Source organism: Pyrus communis, chromosome 14 (genome assembly GCF_041283825.1).
Source record: "Pyrus communis isolate YQ-2024b chromosome 14, ASM4128382v1, whole genome shotgun sequence".
Taxonomy (NCBI): Eukaryota; Viridiplantae; Streptophyta; class Magnoliopsida; order Rosales; family Rosaceae; genus Pyrus; species Pyrus communis.
In genome coordinates this window covers 11,418,547-11,439,295 of record NC_142578.1, presented here as the reverse complement: position 1 = coordinate 11,439,295, position 20,749 = coordinate 11,418,547, and the positions used below count along the sequence as shown (strand labels likewise).

The 20,749-nt window shown below is 37.4% G+C and overlaps 2 protein-coding genes and 1 long non-coding RNA gene across 3 annotated transcripts; 1 reads left to right on the top strand and 2 right to left on the bottom strand.

Moving 5' to 3' along the window:
- Positions 1 to 7,710: 7,710 nt before the first annotated feature.
- LOC148691233 (secreted RxLR effector protein 161-like) lies at positions 7,711 to 8,194 on the top strand. Its single transcript, XM_088683954.1, has 2 exons — positions 7,711 to 7,831; positions 7,941 to 8,194. The coding sequence occupies exons 1-2, from the start codon at positions 7,711 to 7,713 to the stop codon at positions 8,192 to 8,194; spliced, it is 375 nt and encodes a 124-aa protein (XP_088540080.1).
- Positions 8,195 to 9,471: 1,277 nt separating this feature from the next.
- On the bottom strand, positions 9,472 to 11,093 carry LOC148691232 (uncharacterized). The gene is made up of 3 exons (XR_015955797.1): positions 10,857 to 11,093; positions 10,664 to 10,747; positions 9,472 to 10,238 (listed from the first exon to the last, which is right to left on the bottom strand). It is a non-coding gene; the product is annotated as an uncharacterized LOC148691232 (long non-coding RNA).
- Positions 11,094 to 12,361: 1,268 nt separating this feature from the next.
- On the bottom strand, positions 12,362 to 19,996 carry LOC137713060 (beta-adaptin-like protein B). Its single transcript, XM_068452300.2, has 15 exons — positions 19,729 to 19,996; positions 18,869 to 19,066; positions 18,065 to 18,178; positions 17,639 to 17,889; positions 17,370 to 17,505; positions 17,089 to 17,268; positions 16,866 to 16,958; positions 16,547 to 16,758; positions 16,389 to 16,452; positions 16,053 to 16,232; positions 15,676 to 15,768; positions 14,885 to 15,303; positions 14,438 to 14,627; positions 14,157 to 14,360; positions 12,362 to 12,898 (listed from the first exon to the last, which is right to left on the bottom strand). The coding sequence occupies exons 1-15, from the start codon at positions 19,813 to 19,815 to the stop codon at positions 12,599 to 12,601; spliced, it is 2,721 nt and encodes a 906-aa protein (XP_068308401.2). The 5' UTR covers positions 19,816 to 19,996; the 3' UTR covers positions 12,362 to 12,598.
- Positions 19,997 to 20,749: the final 753 nt, after the last annotated feature.

The following is a 20,749-nucleotide window of genomic DNA, read 5'->3' as shown; positions in this document are numbered from 1 at the left end:
AGGTTACCTAGATGGTGAATTGGTGGTTTCGAGTTGGTTATGGTAGGGAAAAATGGTGATTGGGAATGATGGTGTTCGGTGGCTTAGAGAGAGTAACAGAGAGAATTAGAGTTCGAGAGAGAAGATGAGTTGCAGAAGTGAGAAGGGAGGAAAATCGAAGTAGGGTAATTCTCACTTAAAATATATTGAACTAAAATTACGATAATACCCTTCATCAACTTAAAATTATAACTTAACTTCCACAACTCTGAATTCAATTTTGCCTTTGCCTACACACTCGTAAATAAGAAAACTAATATGATAAAATAAGAAAATATAAGTAATTAGAAATTAATTGAAAAGTCTGTATTTACTCAAGACACCCATTCAAGGCATTTTGGTTGATTTATATTTTCAGGAAAAAAAAGATATTTTAAGGTACATGTTCTAACAATTTGGGTTTTGATCGAGCGTCGAACGTCCAATGGCCACGCGCTGTGGGTGCGTCATTCACTGTCTTTGGGACTTCTTCGATGGTTTTCACCATTTTTTGACCACCTTTGGGGGTCAGCTCAGGTATAAAATTTCTCCCATTGACTTGTTTTACATGCTGTGAAGTTTGGTGAATTTTGGAGTTAAATCGGAAAATTTGGTTTTCGTTTGCCAGAACCATCGCGCATTCAATTTTGATAATTAACGTCGATCCGATAGTCGCTATGCAATTTTAATATGTTGTTGTTCGTAGTATTTGAGAACCTTAGGAACTTATGAATCGAAAATCCGATGTACGAACCTTTTGAAATGGAGAATCTTGGATTATTGATCCTTGTACAGTAGTCAATGATCAGACTGTTGGATTGTCACCAAATTATAATATGTTATTGTACATATTATTTTAATATCTTAGCAACTTACAGTTCAGAAATCTGACGTACGGATCTTCCGGATTGAAGAACTTATTATATGTAGTTGACATCAAATCCAACCGTTAGATCGGTACGAAATTATTATATGTCATTGGTGTAATAGCTGAGAATATTAGAAATTTATGGATTGAAAATCTGGCATACGATCTTCCAGAAATGAATTTATAAGTTTGTAGAACCAATCGTTGACTGCTACTTAAATTTATGATTGACAGATATCCGACCGTCGGTTTGTTACAAAGTTTTCGTATGTTGTTGTAGAAACATATTGAGACTCTTAGGAAGTTATGGATCGGGAATCTAGTGGGCAGATCTTCCGGATCGAGTTACGTAGGGTTGTTGACCCTATGGTTGACCATGTTGACCGAGGGTTGACTTTGGGTCAAATGTTCCGAGTAGCTTTTAAATATTGAAATTAGTATTAATGAAACCCTATAGAGTTAGTGGAGTTATTCCCATCAGTGGGCCATCATGGGGATGTGCACCTCGGTTTTCGTGCAAGTGACACTTTACAAGGAGTTTCATGTTTATTTGTTTTCTAGATAAGAGTAATGATAAAGTGTAATTGTTAGTATGAATAAATGAGTCGAGGACCATACTTGAGTTGTATCATAGAACATGTATATCTGTGTGACTGGATAATCGTTGTCAAGTGGAATCGTTAAAGTATGTGATGAACAGTGGCAATCTATGATGAAATATTGTATGATGTAGAATGTATGATGCTTGATGTCTGATCATACGACTGCACTATGTAGCAGTGTGGGACATGGACGATCTTGCTTGGTATATCCATGATGGGGGACTGTATGTATTACAGGGATGATCATGCTTGGTATATTTGTGATGGGTGATCACTGCTTACACGATTAGATTATGCCTATGGTTCTGCTTGGTATATCCGCAATAAGGACCATACATATTGTAGGAGTGATCATGCTTAGTATATCTGTGATGGGTGATCACTTCCTAGAGTTATAGGAAACATGACTGCTTGGTATATCTGCGATAAGGGACGACCATACGCATTGTAGGAGTGACCATGCTTGGTATATCCACGATGGATGATCACTACTTAGAGTTGTAGAAGATGGTCTTGCTTGGTATATCAGCGATGAGGGATTGTACGTATTACAAAGGTGATCATGCTTGGTATATCCACGATGGATCATTGCCTATATGATTAGACTATGGCTATGGTTCTGGTTGGTATATTCGCGATGGGGGACCATATGCATTAGAGGAGTGATCATGCTTGGTATATCCATGATGGTTCTGGTTACGGTCCTGCTTGGTATATCCGCAATGAGGGCCATACATATTTTAAAGGTGATCATGCTTGGTATATTCGTAATGGGTGATCACTGCCTACCTAGAATTGTGTGGACTGATTGATAATTCCACGATGGGCGACTGCTTTCTAGTTTGGTTTCGTTGAGTTAGTCCAAGACCTTAGATTCTAGCGAATAGAGATTGCTCATGTAGACATTTTTGTTTGTAACTTAGGGTTACAATGTTATTGCTTGAAATCCAAGTACGGGAAATATGAGGATTTGTTGTATTAAGCTTCGTGAATTGATACTTGATCTTATTGATTAATTAACATAGTTAAATTATGCATATTTGAGTCATTGAATTGATTATTTGCTATGATCGTGAATATGGGTTTGACATTGTGATGTATGTGAATGACGAAATGACAACCTTGGTCATGAATTGATTGCTCTAAAAACTGGAATCAATGCTCGTTGACTCCTATTAAGTGATTCTAGGATTCTATACTTTTCTACTAGAAAATACTACATTATTGGACCTGGAGTTTTGTGTTGTTCATGTCTCGGAGGCGAGGCATGATAGATGTATAGGTACGTGGTGACCTCACGTGTTGATCTTGGACGTATCTCGAGATTGGGGCGTGACACTATCAATCATTTTGGTCATTCTATGAAAATCTCCATGAAATAAGAATAAAATAACAAAAATACCCGTAATTTTTGTCAAATCATTTTGGTTCATTATTTATTAAATTGAGGGTGTTTTTGTTATTTTGGTACTTATCTAATTTTTTCACGAAATGACCAAAACGATTAATGGTGAACAAACCCAATGACCACTTTTATCGATTTCAAATCTCAGAGATCACATTAACGAGTTATGTCAATCTTAGGGACCATCTTAGCTTAAAAGCATTTCAAATTTAAAGTATTTGGAGGCCAAATCAAAGCGTTTTTATAAGTAAATTTTGCTCAAAAGGATTATCTTTGCCCAATAATGTGTAAATAACGTCACCCTTTTCATTTCGCTTTTTTGTCTTCCATTGCTTAATCTAGTCATTCCTCAAACTCAAATTGGGTCACATGTACTCTTAATGGTTAAATGAAGATCAAGGGAATAAAATGGAAGATGTAAACAACTTTATTAAGAATAAATTGTTTACATACAAATACAATACACAAGTACAACAACATTGCAAAAATACTTGGTGAAAATGTACTAAAGATCCCAAAACCCCACATCTAGGTGTAAAACAAACAAATGCAGGACGGTCAGAAGCTCATTTGGATTAATTTTCTCTATCTAGGGTTTTTGCCACCGGACAATGAGCGTTTCCTGCACTTCCTGTACGAGTCCAAGTGTTCATCCACCCTTATACCATATGGAGAGGGTGATGTTCCTTGGCGGTCCCCAGAATAAGGATCCTTGTCTTGAAAACTACGAGGTGAATAACTTCAGGATCGTCTAGGGTCATGATCACGTACTGCATGACTAAGGAGCAAATTGCAGACATACTTACTAAAGCTTTGCCCACAGATCGATTTGCAAATCTAAAGGAGCTACTTGGAGTTAAATCAACTCAAGGGTTAGAGGGGAGTGTTGGTGTGTAACCCTTCAGTTGAAGCTTGGCGGCAAAGAATCAGTTTAAATATTTTTGTTTTTAGTTTGAATCTGAGCCATTGGATCATAGTCCATATGGCAGCTCAATCTTGTATCTAGCTTAAGTGATAGATTAAGACAAGTGACATCATCTCATAGGGTGATAGCAATTGAGGGTTGAGACTGTATCTTGGTTTTGGTGAGTGAAGGATCTCTCTTCTTTTCCATGTATAACGGTAACAAACACACACATGTTGTAAGGGTGGAAAAAAAAAATCAGAAATATATTTCATCATCTTCTCTTTGAAATTCTCTCTATATTCTCTGTTATTTTCGAAGGTTGCAGAAAACCTCCATTGAAATACAAAGAAAACACATATACACTAACATGGCCTTAGAGCCAGGTTTCATCGTCTAAACTGGAAGTGAAATCTGTGAGTGCGATTGAGCTGCATTTTGAGCTCAAATCGAATCTAGAAATTGAGATTTCCTTGAATCCAAGTCTAACATGGCTAGATCAAGCAGTGCCGAGCTTAGAGCTCTCGTGTCCAATGGAGAGAACTATGAGTTTTGGAAGATTTGCATGACAACTATATTGAAATCGTTTGGTTTGTGGGAGTTGGTTGAAAATGGGTTTGAACCTCTAGATCCGAAGACTGAGAAAGCTGTGGTCGACGAGACGAAGAAGGAGACGCTGGAGGTGGTGTCATTTAGTGAGATCCTGATGAAGGATGCTCATGTGCTTGGAATGATTCAAGGTGCTGTCTCAGATCAGATCTTCCCCATAATCATGAATGAAGAAACATCTAAAGGAGCTTGGGATGTTTTGAAAGGTGAATTCCGAGGACATAAACAAGTAAGAAATGTAAAATTGCAAGGGTTACACAGAGATTTTGAGTATACTCGTATGAAGGATAGTGAATAGTTATTTGTGTATCTCTCTAGACTGTTGATATTATTAATCAAATGGGAAGTTATGGAGAAGTACTATCTAGGGAGAGAATTGTGTAGAAATTACTAATTGGTCTTCCAAAAATATATGATGCAATTTGTTCTGTGATTGGGCATCCTAGAGATCTCGAAACTCTTGAGGTCCAAGAAGTTGTTGCTTCTCTCAAGGGATTTGAACAAAGACTTGATTTACATGTTGAGTCATCTACTGAGAGAGCATTTGCAAGTTTAAATGTTGCAATTAAGGGTTCCAAAAGTGATGGATTATCTGGGAATCAGAGATCTCAAGAGAACTGGAAGCCAATAGGGAGAAATTTTGGATCACGAGCCTAACTTTGTCCATAGGTAGAATAAAGAAATTGGGATCACAAACCTAATTATGCTCAGAGGCAGAATAATGTTTAGACAAATTGGGATCATAGGCCTAATTATGCTCAGAAACAAAACAACACTCAGGGAGATTGCAAATGGTGTAACAGGTTCCACTATGGGAAGTGCTGGTATGAAGGAAAACCAAAGTCTACAGGGTGTGGGAAACCAGGTCATGATGTGAAGGATTGTAATGAGAACAAGGGAGTGTAAAAGGTCAATTATGCAAGGCAAATGGGAGAGACAGGTTCACTGTTTTATGTTTGTAATGCAATGACAAATGTGAAGGTTAATAACTCTTGGTATATTGACAGTGGTTGTAGTAATCACATGACAAGTGATGAGAGGTTGTTAGTCAATATCCAGAGAAATTTGACTTCGAAAGTGAAGATGGGAACTGGAGAAATTGTTCAGGTAGCTGGAAAACGAACTCTGGTGATAGAGACCAAATTAGGAAGAAAACACATACAAGAAGTGATGCTTGTTTTTTGATTTGAGGAGAATCTTCTCCGTGTTGGACATATGATGGAACATGGTTATTACTTGGTGTTTGGAGGAAATGTAGTGAATATTTTTGATGGTTGGTCACTTGACAATTTGGTAGTGATAGTACAAATGACTAATAATAGGTGTTTTCCTTTGACAATGATGCTTGCAATATAGTTTGCACTAAGAGCTAGTGTCACACATTGCTCTCAGATATGGCATAAAAGATTGGGACATTTGAATGAGAAAAGTCTCCAGTTGCTTGAAGAACAGGAAATGGTGCATGGATTGCCTCACTTGGAAATGTCCACAAGTGTATGTGAGGGTTGTATGATGTGAAAACAACATATGGATTAATTTCCCTCTGAATCAACTTGGAGAGCCCAGGATCCACTAGAATTGATTCACACAAACATTTGTGGTCCAATGCAAGTTGAAACTTATTTTGGAAACAAGTATTTTCTGTTATTCACAGATGATTGCACTAGAATGACATGGGTGTACTTTCTGCGAGATAAGTTTGATGCATTGGTGTGTTTTAAGAAATTTAAAGCAAAGACTGAATTGCAATGTGGATATAAGGTTAAATGCCTTAGAAGTGATAGAGGGGGAAAATTCCTTTCTGCAGAATTTGACAAGTACTGCAGTGAGCTAGGAATTCAAAGACAGTTAACTATGGCTTACACTTCCGAACAAAATGGTGTGTCAGAGAGAAAGAATAGGACTCTGGTGGAAATGGAAAAGTCAATGTTACATGAAATGAATCTTCTATATGCATTTTAGGCAGAAGTAGTGAATACTGCAGTTTATTTACTTAATAGGTGTCCTACCAAAGCATTGAAGAAAACAACTCCATTTGAAGCTTACAATGGTAGAAAACCAGGGATAGCTCATTTGAAGGTCTTTGGTTCACTTTGCTATGTGCACATTCTTTCAAATCTCAAACACAAGTTGGAAGAAAACAGTCATAAGTGCATCTTTGTAGGATATGGTGCTAGTGAGAAAGGTTACAGATTGTATGATCCGATTTCAAGGAAGATCATTCTATCAAGAGATGTTACATTTGATGAGAATGCTTCCTGGGATTGGAACTGCACTATCAACAATGAAGTAAGATTTCCATATGTCACTGAGTGTCAAAGTGCTACTGAGATTTGTGAAATTGGTGAAAGTTCTCATTTTGAGCAACTTGTTACTTCTCAAAGTCAAAATGTGATTGACAAGTCTCAAGTATGTGTTTCTACACTTAAATTGTGGAGAAGTGTGAATGAAATTATGGCTCAGTGCTACATATGTATTGTTGAACCTGAAAGCTATGATGATGCAGCTAAAGATGAATCATGGAGAAATGCAATAGAAGCTGAGTTGGAAATGATAGAGAAGAATAATACATGGCAGCTTGTTGAGAGACCATTTGATAAACCTGTCATTTGTGTCAAGTGCGTTTATAAGACCAAACTTAATCTAGATGGTACTGTGCAGAAAAATAAAGCTAGATTGGTGGCTAAAGGCTATTCACAAAAGCCTGAAATTAACTACAATGAAACCTTTGCCCCAGTGGCAAGGTTAGATACCATTAGAACCTTGATTGCCTTTGCTGCACAAAAGAAATGGAACTTGTACCAACTAGATATGAAGTCTGCGTTTCTCAATGGAGTATTAAAAGAAGAAGTGTATGTTGAATAACCACAAGGTTTTGTGAAGGAGAATGAAGAAACTAAGGTGTACAGATTGCACAAGGCACTATATGGATTGAAACAGGCACCAAGGACCTGGTATGATGAAATTGATGCATATTTCAACAGTGCTGGTTTTAAGAAGAGTTTAAGTGAAGCGTGAAGCAACCTTGTATGTTAAAACAAATGAGGATTTAGGTATCATTATTGTCTCCTTATATGTAGATGATATTGTATACATAGGTAGCAGTCCACAAATGCTTGAAGAGTTTAGAGATGACATGATGAAGCACTATAAGATGACATATTTGGGATTGTTACATCACTTTCTTGGAATAAGAGTATTACAAACTGAGAAGAGCATTTTCATACACCAAAAGAACTATGCACATAAGTTTAATGAGAAGTTTGGATTAAAAGACTGCAAAACAATAGCTACTCCACTTGCAATGAATGAGAGATTGAGCAAGATTGATGGAAGTGAAGCTGTAAATGAAGGAGAATATAGGCAGATTGTGGGAAACTTGCTCTATGTGACTACAACTAGACCTGATGTGATGTTTCGACCAAGTCTATTGGCAAGGTTCATGCATAATCCTACCAAGAAACACATGGGGGCAGCAAAAGAGGGTGCTGAGATACATTCAGGGAACAATTGATTTTGGAATTGTTTTTGAAGAAGGGAAGACAACTACTCTAATTGGTTACTGTGATAGTGACTGGGCAGGAAGTGAGGATGATATGATGAGCATTTCAGGGTTTGCATTTACACTAGGATCCGGTGTATTCTCATGGGCATCAATCAAACAAAGAACAATGGCATTGTCCACAGCAGAAGCAGAATATGTTAGTGCTGCAGAAGCTACTTCTCAAGCAAAATGGCTGAGGTTTGTACTTGAGGATTTTGGAGAAGAACAAGTGGAAGGAACTTAGATCATGTAGATACATCAGCCATTGCTATAGCAAAGAACCCTGTCCTTCATCAAAAGACAAGACACATCAGCAGAAAATTTCATTACATCCGAGAAGCAATTCAAGCCAAAGAGATTGAACTGGTGTACTGTAGGACTGAGGAGCAAATTGCAGGCATACTTACTAAAGCTTTGCCTAACGATCGATTTGCAAATCTAAGGGAGCTACTCGGAGTTAAATCAACTAAAGGGTTAGATGGGAGTGTTGGTGTGTAACCCTTCAGCTGAAGCTTGGCGGCAAATAATTAGTTTAAATGTTTTTGTTTTTAGTTTGAATCTGAGCCATTGGATCATAGTCCATATGGTAGCTCAATCTTGTATCTAGCTTAAGTGATAGATTAAGGCAAGTGGCATCATCTCATAGGATGATGGCAATTAAGGGTTGAGATTGTACCTTGGTTTTGGTGAATGAAGGATCTCCCTTCCTTTCCATGTATAACGGTAACAAACACACACATGTTGTAAGGGTGAAAAAAAAAAATCAGAAATATATTTCATCATCTTCTCTTTGAAATTCTTTCTATATTCTCTGCCATTTTCGAAGGTTGCCGAAAACCTCCATTGAAATACAAAGAAAACACATATACACTAAGATGGTTCACATGAGATGTGAATCCAGTGTCTCAATCCTACTTCAAAATTAGTATCTTTCCATTTCAAAGGAAGTAGGCACTGTAGACTTATGATAAATGGGACACGACGAAAAGGGTAAGGTGAACTCGGCTACATTATCGGGGCTTAAAAGCTAAGTGAGGTCAAAGAGGAAACATTTTCACCGTTGCGCTGAAGAAGGAATGAAATTTCAAGAGTACCACATTCCCCCATCACCACACCTCAAACAAAGCATTAAAATAGGCTCTAATCTAAAAATTAGCTATGGCGAACTCGATTGTACACCCGAAATGCAGATTGTTCAGATCTAGAGGGCCAGGCATAAAATAACACAGTAGACCTCCTGCGGTAGTGTGTGTAAAAGGTTACAGGGAGAGGAGTGACAAAAGATCCAAGTAAGAGTTCGGTTTTGTGACCAACCCATGTTAAGGTCAGCAACGATGCACAATTGCTAGAAAATTAGAATATTGATCCATGTCTGTACCTCGTTTATCTCTCAAACCATGATACCTTCCTGGAGTTGGACTCCTCCCTCGTTTCCTTTTTGCCTGCACATTTACACAAAACACAAAATAGCGTCATGGAAGATAAATACGTGAATAGATGACTCGAAGTGAATAGAAGATAGGTAAACAAGTCAACAATCTACTTAAAACAGTAACAGTGCCTTCCATTTGCGGCTGCTTCCATGTGGATCATAATCATCGCAACGGACGGTCCATAGCAGTGCATTATCGTACTTTTAAAGTCACCCTCCTAACTGTATACCAAGCAAACGGCATGCCTTGCTAACCAGACTGGCTGCAAGGAGATTTTCTGTCCAACTTCCACCTTTTATTTTAATTAGGTACAACATATAGTTCGGATGGATTAAGTAGGAGAAGCCCAAAAAGCAATGCGACAAGAAGAATTTACCATGCCTCTAGGGCATTAAATAGTAAGGTAAATAACAACCATGGAAGACGCTGTTGCAAACGAAAAAGAGGACTAAAGGGCATTCAACCCTCGGCAAAATAGTTGAGTTTGTATTGATGATTTTTGAATGTCGACGCAAACACTCATGTTGTGAAGGGGATAGTTTCGACTGTGTAGAGCTTAGATAGTGAAGGCTACAGTGACCAGACCTGCTGTCAAAACTTGTTTGGCAACATCTTTAATAGGTAAAATCTTCATAAGAAAAAGTATAAACAATTCAACTGCATACTGCACGGCAACTTTCTTGATCATTTGACAGAAACTAATACCTTTTCAACTGTAACTAATCGACCATGAAGCACAGACCGATCCAAGTATTTGATGCAGCGTTCTGCATCCTCAACAGTTTCCTTTGCGACAAAGCCAAATCCACGAGATTCTCTGGTGTGAGGGCCTGTAACCAGATGGCAGTCCAGTACCTGAAACAAGAGCTCATATGTGATTCTCTAGGAATATAATATGTATTAAGGTTCTCGAAAGATTATTACTTTCCAAATTGACATGAAGCGATTAAATAGTAAACATGGAGCATGACCTATTCTATGTGAAGTCTAATAAAGAAAGGACAAGATAGGTAAAAACGTTATGTTAGAAGCTAGAACAGTTATTTTTACAACCAAATAGCAAGGCTTCACTTGAATATCATGACTAAAGTGTAAATGGAAAGGAAGCCATTAAATTTTCACAAATGCGTCGACAGGTTCATGGCTCCTGCAGAAAGAAAAACCAGAGTTTTCTTCAATTCAACTCAACAAAGCTTGACCAGAGTATTTAGGTTTGAATAAAACAGAAACCATAAAACCAAAACAGGTTAAAAATAGGGAATTTGAGATTTCCAGTATACCTAGAACGACTTCTCCTAGACCTCGACAATGATCTCGACCGGTGGCCTCTGACAGGTGAAGGAGAGCTGTGTGGCGAACCGGACCTAAGACAGTGATCACCAAAATCAATTGAGCAATTGTGGGACTAATATCATTGATTCAATATTAAGTGAACAAACATGGAATTCCATGTAGCTTAAAACGAATTCTGACCTTCTTTCTCTTGGGTATGGCATCTACGAGTAAAACCAGAAAAACAAGTATGATACCCATCAAAAATATTAAACTTTCAGTATAATGTGAACATAGGTGTCGGGAATGCGTGTGTACATTCACACACGCATACAGCTAAAATACGGGCCTCCAACCATATGCATTTTGTTTATACATACATACACAGATGCAAATAGTATACGTGTATTTTTTTTTTTTCTTTGTGCAATTTAGCATTCCTTTAGCCACCATTGTGCAATTTACCAACGGTAGGACCCTGCCTCCAACCATATATTCATTTCACCAGCCACAAATAATATACGTGTATTAATTAGGGATAAATTGGTTTCAGATTCACAGATTAGTCAAATGAACAGCTTCATTAGCTTATGATCACTGTTACTTTCTAGGAGGTGATTAACACCTAAAAGTACATAATTCGGCTGTAAAAAGTTTAAATTAAACTCAATGGAACGCATAATTAAGTTCCGAAGACAAAAACTAGAGAAAAAAAAATACTTGAAATCTCATTTGGTTTCTGCATTTTCTCTAGAACCTAACAAATGACAGTACAAATCAAAACTTGAAACCGTTTTCTTTTGCTGTTAAATCAATCACATTTACTCGAAATATTCTAACTATACATGAACATCTTTTTTTTTTTTTTTGTTTTATTTTTTAGTCAAACGAGCGTTAAAGAGCTTCAAAGCTCTAGATGGAAAGTAGGGAGAAAGATTGTAAGAACCTCTGGGTGTGGCTGGTGGGATTGCTGAGTCAACTCGGATGCCCTAACTCGGCGAGAAGAAAACAGTCTCAGACCCGAAGGGAGAGAAAATGTATAAACAAATGCAATTTGGGCGATGTTTCCTCAGTTCCCACATGCAAAGTGGTGGTGCAAGGGCAACACTCATCTCCACTACTGTGATATAAGACCATTTGTAAAAAAGCTCATTCACTTTCATGTTTTCTTCCTTTTCTTTTACATTGTTGTTTACTTTCTACGTAAAAGTTTACATGAAAGCCATTCATGATAAATGTGTATCAACAATGTGATTAGTTCTAAACACTTAAGGATTACTTGTGGCAGTGATCAGTCGTCTAGTGCTAAGAATGTGTAAATAACATCACCCCTTTCATTTCATTTTTTGTGTACATCTAGTCATTCCTCAAACTCAAATTAGGTCATATGTGGCTCTCAATGGTTATATGAAGATCAATGGAATGGAAGATACGGTATTGGTTGATTAGAAATTACGCAGAAATTGGAAATCCAGGTTCCATAGCATTAACTCTAGGCGTGCTTGCCAGTTGCCACAATCTGCCACGAGCGTGAATGACTTTCAACCGTTGATGCAAATAGAGCCTGCAACGTCAACTGTTCAACGTCGTCCACGGACAGGGCAACTGTCGCTGACATTTCTAACAACTGTGATCGGTAAACACATTTCTAACACGAATTGAACCATCAAACTTAAGGGCGAAGAATATAACGATCAGACACCGAGTTGAATCGAACCACGACAACCAGTGTATTGAAATATATAACTCAAAAGTTTGAACAATTTAAGGTCAATGTAATTGGCAATGAAGGAAAAGTACAAAGAATGGCAGACAGATCGACCACGAAAAAAGACAAAAAAAACTCTTTATCCGCTGCTGAGTTTACAAATACTAAAGAAAAGAAGAAGAAAAAAAAAAAAAAAAACAAAGAGATACAAAAATTATAAACATATAAAACAGAATCAATCCTTGAGGAGAGTCTCCATGGCTTCAAAGAAAAGAGGTGCTGTCTCCGGGCTTGGAGTCTTGATTGCAATCTTGACCCCGGGGTTATTCACGACAGTGGTGAGTTCAATCAAGAATGGTATTCCTCGAGGGATTTTTGCTGAGAAATAGAACACGTCCTGGTTGGCATGTTTGCGCTTCGCAATGAAGAACATGTTTGTTGCAGCCAGGCGGTCCAGAGTCGCTTCAACATTGCTCACCACAATTCCAGGCAAGTCCTTTGTAATCTCATTTGTGTCCGGAAGAGACCTCCATGTCTGCAATGGGGATAAGCACCAGAGTTTAAGTGCTACAATCAATAAGTTCCAGACTATACTGCTTTTTCGAAAACATTTACCCCCGTTTTAACTTCTCTACCATTTTTGTGTTTTAAAACTCCCACTTTAATCAACAGCCTACTTTTTGACCCACTTCATCTTCATTCCATCATACTCCTCTCGAGCTTTTTAACTGAAAGGAAATACGGCAACAAGGCACAAGAGCAAAGCATTGCTCTAGTAATGGCCCTAATGGGATGTTAGGTGTCCATTGTTGTCGTATTCTATCATCTCCCAACCTTAGCTCCCTTCCGTGTCTAACTAAACGACGTCATTGCTTAAATATACACTAGAATAATATAGTCAACAAACTTTAAAAAGCCAACACATATTTTCAGCTTGATATGGGTCCTATATCTAGAGCCAGTTTGGGATTGTTGCACTTTTAAATAAAAACTGCTTATGATGAGTTTTATGAATAATCAGTTGTAAAATAAAACAGTTGAGCGTTTAATAAACTCTATTTTTATAAGTGTTATATAAAAAGCATTGTAAAAGTTTTGGTAAATTTTAATGTAATAGTTTGATATAATTGTATATAATGACAAAAAATGGACATGGTAGTGAGATTGGTGGCGATGACAGCTGTGGCAAGGGCAGTGGTGGTGCCAAAATAGTGAGTGTGGTGGCTGGGTTGTAGAGGTAACAATGGTGGCAGGGGTGGTGGCAGCTGCAGCTGTGGCGGTATTGGGGGTAGTGGTGCCAATTGTGGTGATGGTGGCGGTGGTAGCAACGATGGCAGTGATGGTGGTGGCAATGGTGGTGGTGGCAGCGGTTGTGATGAAGGTGGTGGCGGTTGTGGTTATGGTGGTGGTGGTGGTAGCAATGATGGCAGTGGTGGTGTAAGGTTAGTGTTGGTAGTGGTAGGTGGTGGCAGTCACTTTGCTCTCCCAGGGATTAAATGAGTGTAGAAGGTTAAACAATGTCATTTTTAAAATCTAATGAAGGTATTATAGGAATTGAAGATATTCATTAAATGCTCAACTCCACTTTTTATTAAAGTAGGCCACCGCTTTTAAAATAAGCAGCAGTTCACCAAACACTTTTATATTGCTTAACTTTTAAGTGTAGTTTTTGATGAAAAAAAGCAATACCAAACGGGGCCCTAGTAGGACGTGTCGTGAAGTTCAAACATTGATGACGGAAACGACCCTACCCTAAAAGTTGAAAGGAAGCAGAAGGTGCATGATGATTTTACCTCAAGAAAATTTGCACGCTCCATTCTTCCATCATCAGTAAAGAAGATGTGCAATGGGATTTTATCGTTAAAGTACCAGACTGGTTGTTGATTGTTTTTCACAGCAACCTGCAATAGTGAGCTTGGAGGACCTTGAGACATATTCTGGAACGTAACCATAGGCAAGAGAGTCCCCGCTGATGTCCCAGGTTGCAATTGTGGAACCTAATAGGCATTAAGGTATTTTGTTACAAATTTTATTTGGCAAGAAATCTCCCTCAACTTACTTGTTTAATAAGTACCTGAAGGGGTCCAGCAGCTGCAAGACCAAATGTATTTTTGTTGAACTGAATCATGAACCCATCTAGCGGAACCTGTGTGTTGTTCTCGAACAATAAACTGTAAAATATTTGTCCTTCCCTATGTGTCAACTGAGCACTGATTTGTAACCCTTGACCAGTTGATGATGGCAGAACGACAGGCAACGGAGGTCTGCAATTATAGGTCAGAAAATTAAGTTATTTTGATACTTTACATTGGACAATGACTATTTGTGGCATTTAAATTAAACCACTGGATCGCTTTATCAACCAGTTCATATGCAGTTTTTTGTTTTGGACAAAAGCTCATAGCTAATTTTCACACAAATTGGAAAAAATATCACCCACAGCCATCAGAGTCAGTCCACTCCACATGACAAGGAATCTATCACATAAATAAGATCACTATGCAACTTCGATTATACTTACCCAGCAGGAGAAGCAGGGTGATCCACAGGGACAATAGCACTGTTTTCCAGGCCCATAAGGTCACCAAGCAAATCTGGTACTGGAGCAGCAGGTGCAGGTGCAGGCACACGTGCAGGCGAAACTGGTGTAGGTTGTCTAGCTGCAGCATATGGAACACCTGAACTAGTTGCGGTTGGGGATGCAGAGCTATCAGCAACATGAGCAGGTGATTCAGAATTTCCTGTTTCGCTACCATAGTCCTCATCTTCAGTTCTTTGCGCTGTGGCCTTCACACGGGTAACAAATGCTTCTGGAGGCTTGTGATACACAGAGGATAACGTAGCAATGTTAGCAAGAAGCTCATCAAGAAGAGATGGATCAATCAGGTTTGAATCGTCACTGATCACTGGCTTCTCAGCTAACACCACATCCTTGGCTGCCTGTGAAATAAGAAGCGTGCCCATGAGCTCAAAACTACAACCCTAACAGGATATTTTATTCTAAATTGTCAAACTATGGTTTTCCAAAGGGTTCACAGCAGGCCAATTGTACTTAAGTGGCATACACATGAGCACAATAATGGTAACCGGTAGAAATCTTCACCCAAAATAGATTTCAAACCCAAACTGTCCCCCCGAAGAAAAAGAAAATGGAAAATCAAATTTGTGGTTGTACATGTAAAAGAAAAGGGGCATGTATTAACTATTGGATGGACAAAGAAACAAAATACTATATATCGACTAAGAGAGGGGAAAAAATAAGATAGGTTATTATAATGAGAAAGAACTGAAACTCGTTTTGGCCAAACCCACCTCTGGGTCAGTTGATAAAAGACGCCAATATATGTAGGCCCGATCTCGCAAATCAGGATTGTCTGTTTCCACAGTAGCATTATTTAAAACAACCTGCAAATATGGATCTACAAAGTGAGAACTTTACTTGGATAATATCTAGAAAATACAACTATGGCCCAAGTATGCAAGGAAATACTTCAAAAGGAGAACAAACATATAACCTTATGCATTCTCATTCATAGTAAAAAAGAGTGTCGCCTCTTAGATGCTACATTATATTAGAACAATGGCTGCTCTAATAAGGGTACTATGCATTCTAATGTGGCAATTATGGTGAATGACAGGAAAAAGAAGCTAGAGAGGATAACCATGCATGAATAATACAAAAGTAGAACCTGTATCATCTGCTGTGGTCCTTCAGTCGGCTTCTTAAGAAAGAGTTTGACAGTTGCAGTCAGCAATTGCAATTGGACATGTGCAGGCTCTTCAGGGAAACTTTCCAGAAAACTTTCAAGTAGCTCATCAGCATTGTCAATTCGTTCTGCATATTCACCAATTATCCAGATCATTGATGCCTGTTGGGGGAGAGAGTGAGAAAGAACACGAGCATTGAAACACGAAGTAAAAATCAGAAGGCTTAAGGAGTGAAATATTTAATAGCAATACAAAAAGAAAAAACATAAATCTTAAGCTGGGGATCTATATTTTAACAGGAAGATAAACATAAGTACCTTGGCTTCTGGTTCATCTAAAGTGTCAAGGCTTTCGCACAGAGTGGCAATAATGGACTCATAGCTGTCATCAAGATAGCAATCAATTACAAAGTTTGTAAGGGAAGATGCTTTCGTTATCTCAATTTAAAATTAAAAAATGAAAACCCATAACTTACGTATTTGGATATCTTCTAAATATATCTTTGATGACAATAATGGCCTCTTGAACTACATAATTTACTTTGATCTTAATAAGCTCCAGTAAAACAGTAATGCACCGCTCAGCTGCTCTTTCTAATTTGATTGCACAGCGACCAATGGCGCGGACAGCTTTTCGGACAAAATCCACATCTACTTCTGTAGCATACTCTTTAAACTCCAACAAAACCTGCAGAAATGTTGGAGCAAGCACGATTTTAACTCCCCTTTGAGACTGACAACTTTCAACCAATTAAGTCTATTATAAAATAGTAGCTCCTGGCAAGATTTGTATACCTGGTCTATATTACGGTCTGAAGCAAGCTTGATCATGATTTCTAACTTTTCCATCTTTACATAAATTGGATCATTGTACTTGCAGAAGAACACCTACAAAGAGTCAAGAGTTATGTGCGCTTGCCTTACTTACAATCTGGCTACATAGTTTATAACAAGTCTCAACTCCTTGTTATATTGGATCAAACAGTAAGATTCTACACCGATACTAATTTTTATTTACCTTAATTTCATGAGCAAGGATTGTGGGTCGTCTTTGTACTATAAGGTTGATGTTTCTCAAAGCAACATATTGTATCTCAGGCTCAGCAGATAACAATGTCACGAGTGGAGGAGCCATCTTTTTGCAAAGATTTCTAACAACATCAGTACTAGTTATAAGTTCCATTTGTTGGAGGATCATCTGCAAGTAAAGAGGTAAAAAGACAAAACAATTACAGAAGTAACCAATTGATGATAATTGAAGGCATAATGATTCAGAACATTAGAAAATGAAATCCACACCTTAACAGCTGAAAGTACAACCGCACAGTTTGCATGTTGTAATCGTGGTGTAACTCGCTCTACTATATTTTCAGCTTCACGAGCATCTGCTGCCTTGTATTTAGAAAGAGCGTCCAATATGAAAACTTGACCCCACCTGAGCACTTATCATAATCAAGTTAGATAAACAAATGAAATGGATTTTAACAAAAAGATAGCATGATATAACTGCATGAATATTATTCAGTACATAAAAATAATTGAGTAAGCACTACTAAAAGTACACATACTCTGTGCATTCATTTAAGGCAGTTAGGAGCTTTGACAAAGTGTGACTAGTGATCTCAAAGATGGGTCTATTACTATTCTCTTGAATTTCGGCTAGAGCAGCCACAGCATTGGCTACAACCATAGGATTATTATCAGATATCAAATCCTTGAGAGATTCCAGAAAACCCCTATCCTCAACTAACTCTGCATTTATGTCATAAAGTTTGGCCACACATATGGCTGCTGTCTTCCGAACATAAGGATCATCATCCTGTCATGAAGTAAAGAAAAGTAAGAAACAGATAACAAGATGCAAGCCAAGCCACGCAAACTACTTTACAACATGTTCAAAAGTAACCATTGCAAGCTGCAAATTATTAACAAACTTAAGACTAAGTTTTGACAAGAAAGCATGTGCAAAAAATGTATAAGCACTAAATATCAACCTTAAGACACCTCTGAAGGGGATCACATAGGTATTCTGTAATTTTATCAACACGAATGCAACCCATTGTCCGGACGGCTAAAGCACGAATCAAAGGATTTGGGTCCTGTGAATCCTGCATAATTGATCATGCAACACAAGCCAATTAGAACAAAGAATTATTTGAAAAATGCTCAATTCAATTTTTTCTTGACATAAGTAGGAATTAACCTCCTTTCAAAAAAGAAAAAGGAAAAAAATGAAAGAGATGATGTTATTGAACATTATATTTGGAACATCACATTGGCTATCGTGAAGGTGCCATAAGACCAATTTGGCTATCCTGAACATCATATTTGGAACATCACCTACTCCATTATAAAGACAGACAATTAACTGAAGCAGATGGAGTACTGAAGAAAGAGATGATGTTATAGACTTGGAATTTAAATATCATGTGGAAAATTCCATTTCTACTAGCTTTAGCATGATAAAGTTCACTTCTTTACAATACTTATCTGTTTGAATTATTATATATACCCTTGAACATTGCAATTTCAGCATCCATCACATATTCTTTGCCCGTTAACTTATAATCAAATGGCTATAGTCCGCCTATCTTATCTTTTCTTCTAAAGCATACAAGTCATCTGTAAAAATGTCTGAATTGACCTGATCTGATTACATGCGAGTGTGTGGTACTCGAAAACTATGAGAAGATATGAATTTGAAAATCAGCATATCAACCAACATATTGGATGGGCAACAGATTCTGACATCAAGATGCGTGAACTGTATAAAACTGAAGGTTCCATTGCAGTTTTACCTTGACAAATGTATTCACCGCAAGTATAGCTAGGTCAGGCTGGCTTTTAGCATAATTTATCAGATACAAATAGACTAGCTTCTTCAGCTCCAAGTTTTCTGTTTGCATGCAATTTACTACATCGGTGAAAAGTGATGAAACATCCTTCCCAACAGTCATTGCCGCGATCACCTTCTTGACGGCATCTTTTCTCTTATCCTGTACCACCCATATAAGACGATTATTTTCTCAGTCTCCACCAAAGTACACAAGAAACATAATTCGGAACTGAAAAAAAGGCCCAATATTAAAAAAAATCAAATTTAATGGTGCAAACGAGGGTATTGTGATGGGAATCAAACAAATCACAGGAATGAACTTATAAGCTATGCCGACATCAGAAATGTAAAATTATCATGTAAAATTACAATTGACTGCACTTTGAGCAATAAAAAATGCTGCGATTCGTTACTACCAAATACGAAAAAGGAATTGCATTCGAATTCTACTCACTCGAGAAGAAAACAAAAACAAAAGAGCAGATTTTCCTTTACGCTTTCGTTTTCGTTTCCGTTTCAATTTCCATTAATTTTGCCAGCACCAAACAGAACACAAAGCTCACTACAAGTGAAATACACATATTCCGTATCGGATCCACACAATTCCAAAACCCCGGGGTGACACTGACAAGTATGAAGAAATCGAACACCAATTTAAGCAAAAACTCGAATTGTAAACCAACAGATCTGCTCGAACCAATCCCCAATTGGCAACAAAACACCGTAACGAAGAATCGAAACCCTAATAGAAGTAGATCACAGATCTATTTGAACATACAAATATGAGTGTAGAGAGAGAAAGAGGAGAGAGCGAGAGATGACCTTGTATTGAGAATTGAGCTCCTCTTTGAGCTCAGGGATTTCGCCCTTCTTGGTGGTGGAGAAGTACTTGGAGTCGTGGCCGCTCATCTCTTTGCTCCGGAGCCTTCTCCTCTCTCTCTCTCTCTCTCTCTCTCTCTCTCTCTCTCTCTCTCTGTGCAACTGATTGCGTCAAACCAAAATGCTTCGTCTAAAGAGAGACGACGACAGTAGAAGAATAACAAAATAAAACCGATGAGAAATGACTTGTGTTAAACCCGACCCGGTGGAGGATACAACAAACCGGTACGGTATCTTTTTATTACACGATTATATTCTTCTCAAAACTATTTTAGGCTCGTTTGAGTTGTTTTAAAATGATTGAAAATATTTTTATTGAAAATGTTTTTAAAATTAATTCTTGATATAATGCAATTGGTGGGTGTAAATTGTTAAAAGAAAATATTTAAAGAAGGATGATTTTTGGGGAAACTTGATATAAGTCCAATTTTTTGAGCCAATAGTAGAAATAGTCCAGTTTATTAAAATAAGTCCAATTTGTTATATTTAATTATTTAATTATCAATAGTTATCTGTTCAATGATAAGATTTATTATAAAAATCAAATTTCTTCCCAATTATCTCTTTGCTTATTTCTTTTTATTTATCTTTTTGTTATTTCTCGTTCTTCCTCCTACTTTAAACCCCATTTATAGATTTTATTTTTAATTTTTATAATCAACCTATATCACAGGTTAATTATATTTATCTACCTATATGACAGATTCTTTTTTTATAATCAACCTGTCACAGATTAATGTGTCTTACTTGTAGGTATGTTATGTTTTTTCTACATTTTAATTAGGTTTCATATCTCACGTATAGGTATTATATACATTCATATATTTGTTACTTGAGTTAGGGTAGAATGTTTTGTAGATAAATTTATGTTAGTATATTAGTATTTTTGTTATACGATATTAAATATATTCTTTTGGAGTTGGAAAATGCATAATATTAGAAGATTTTAATTGATTTTTAATAT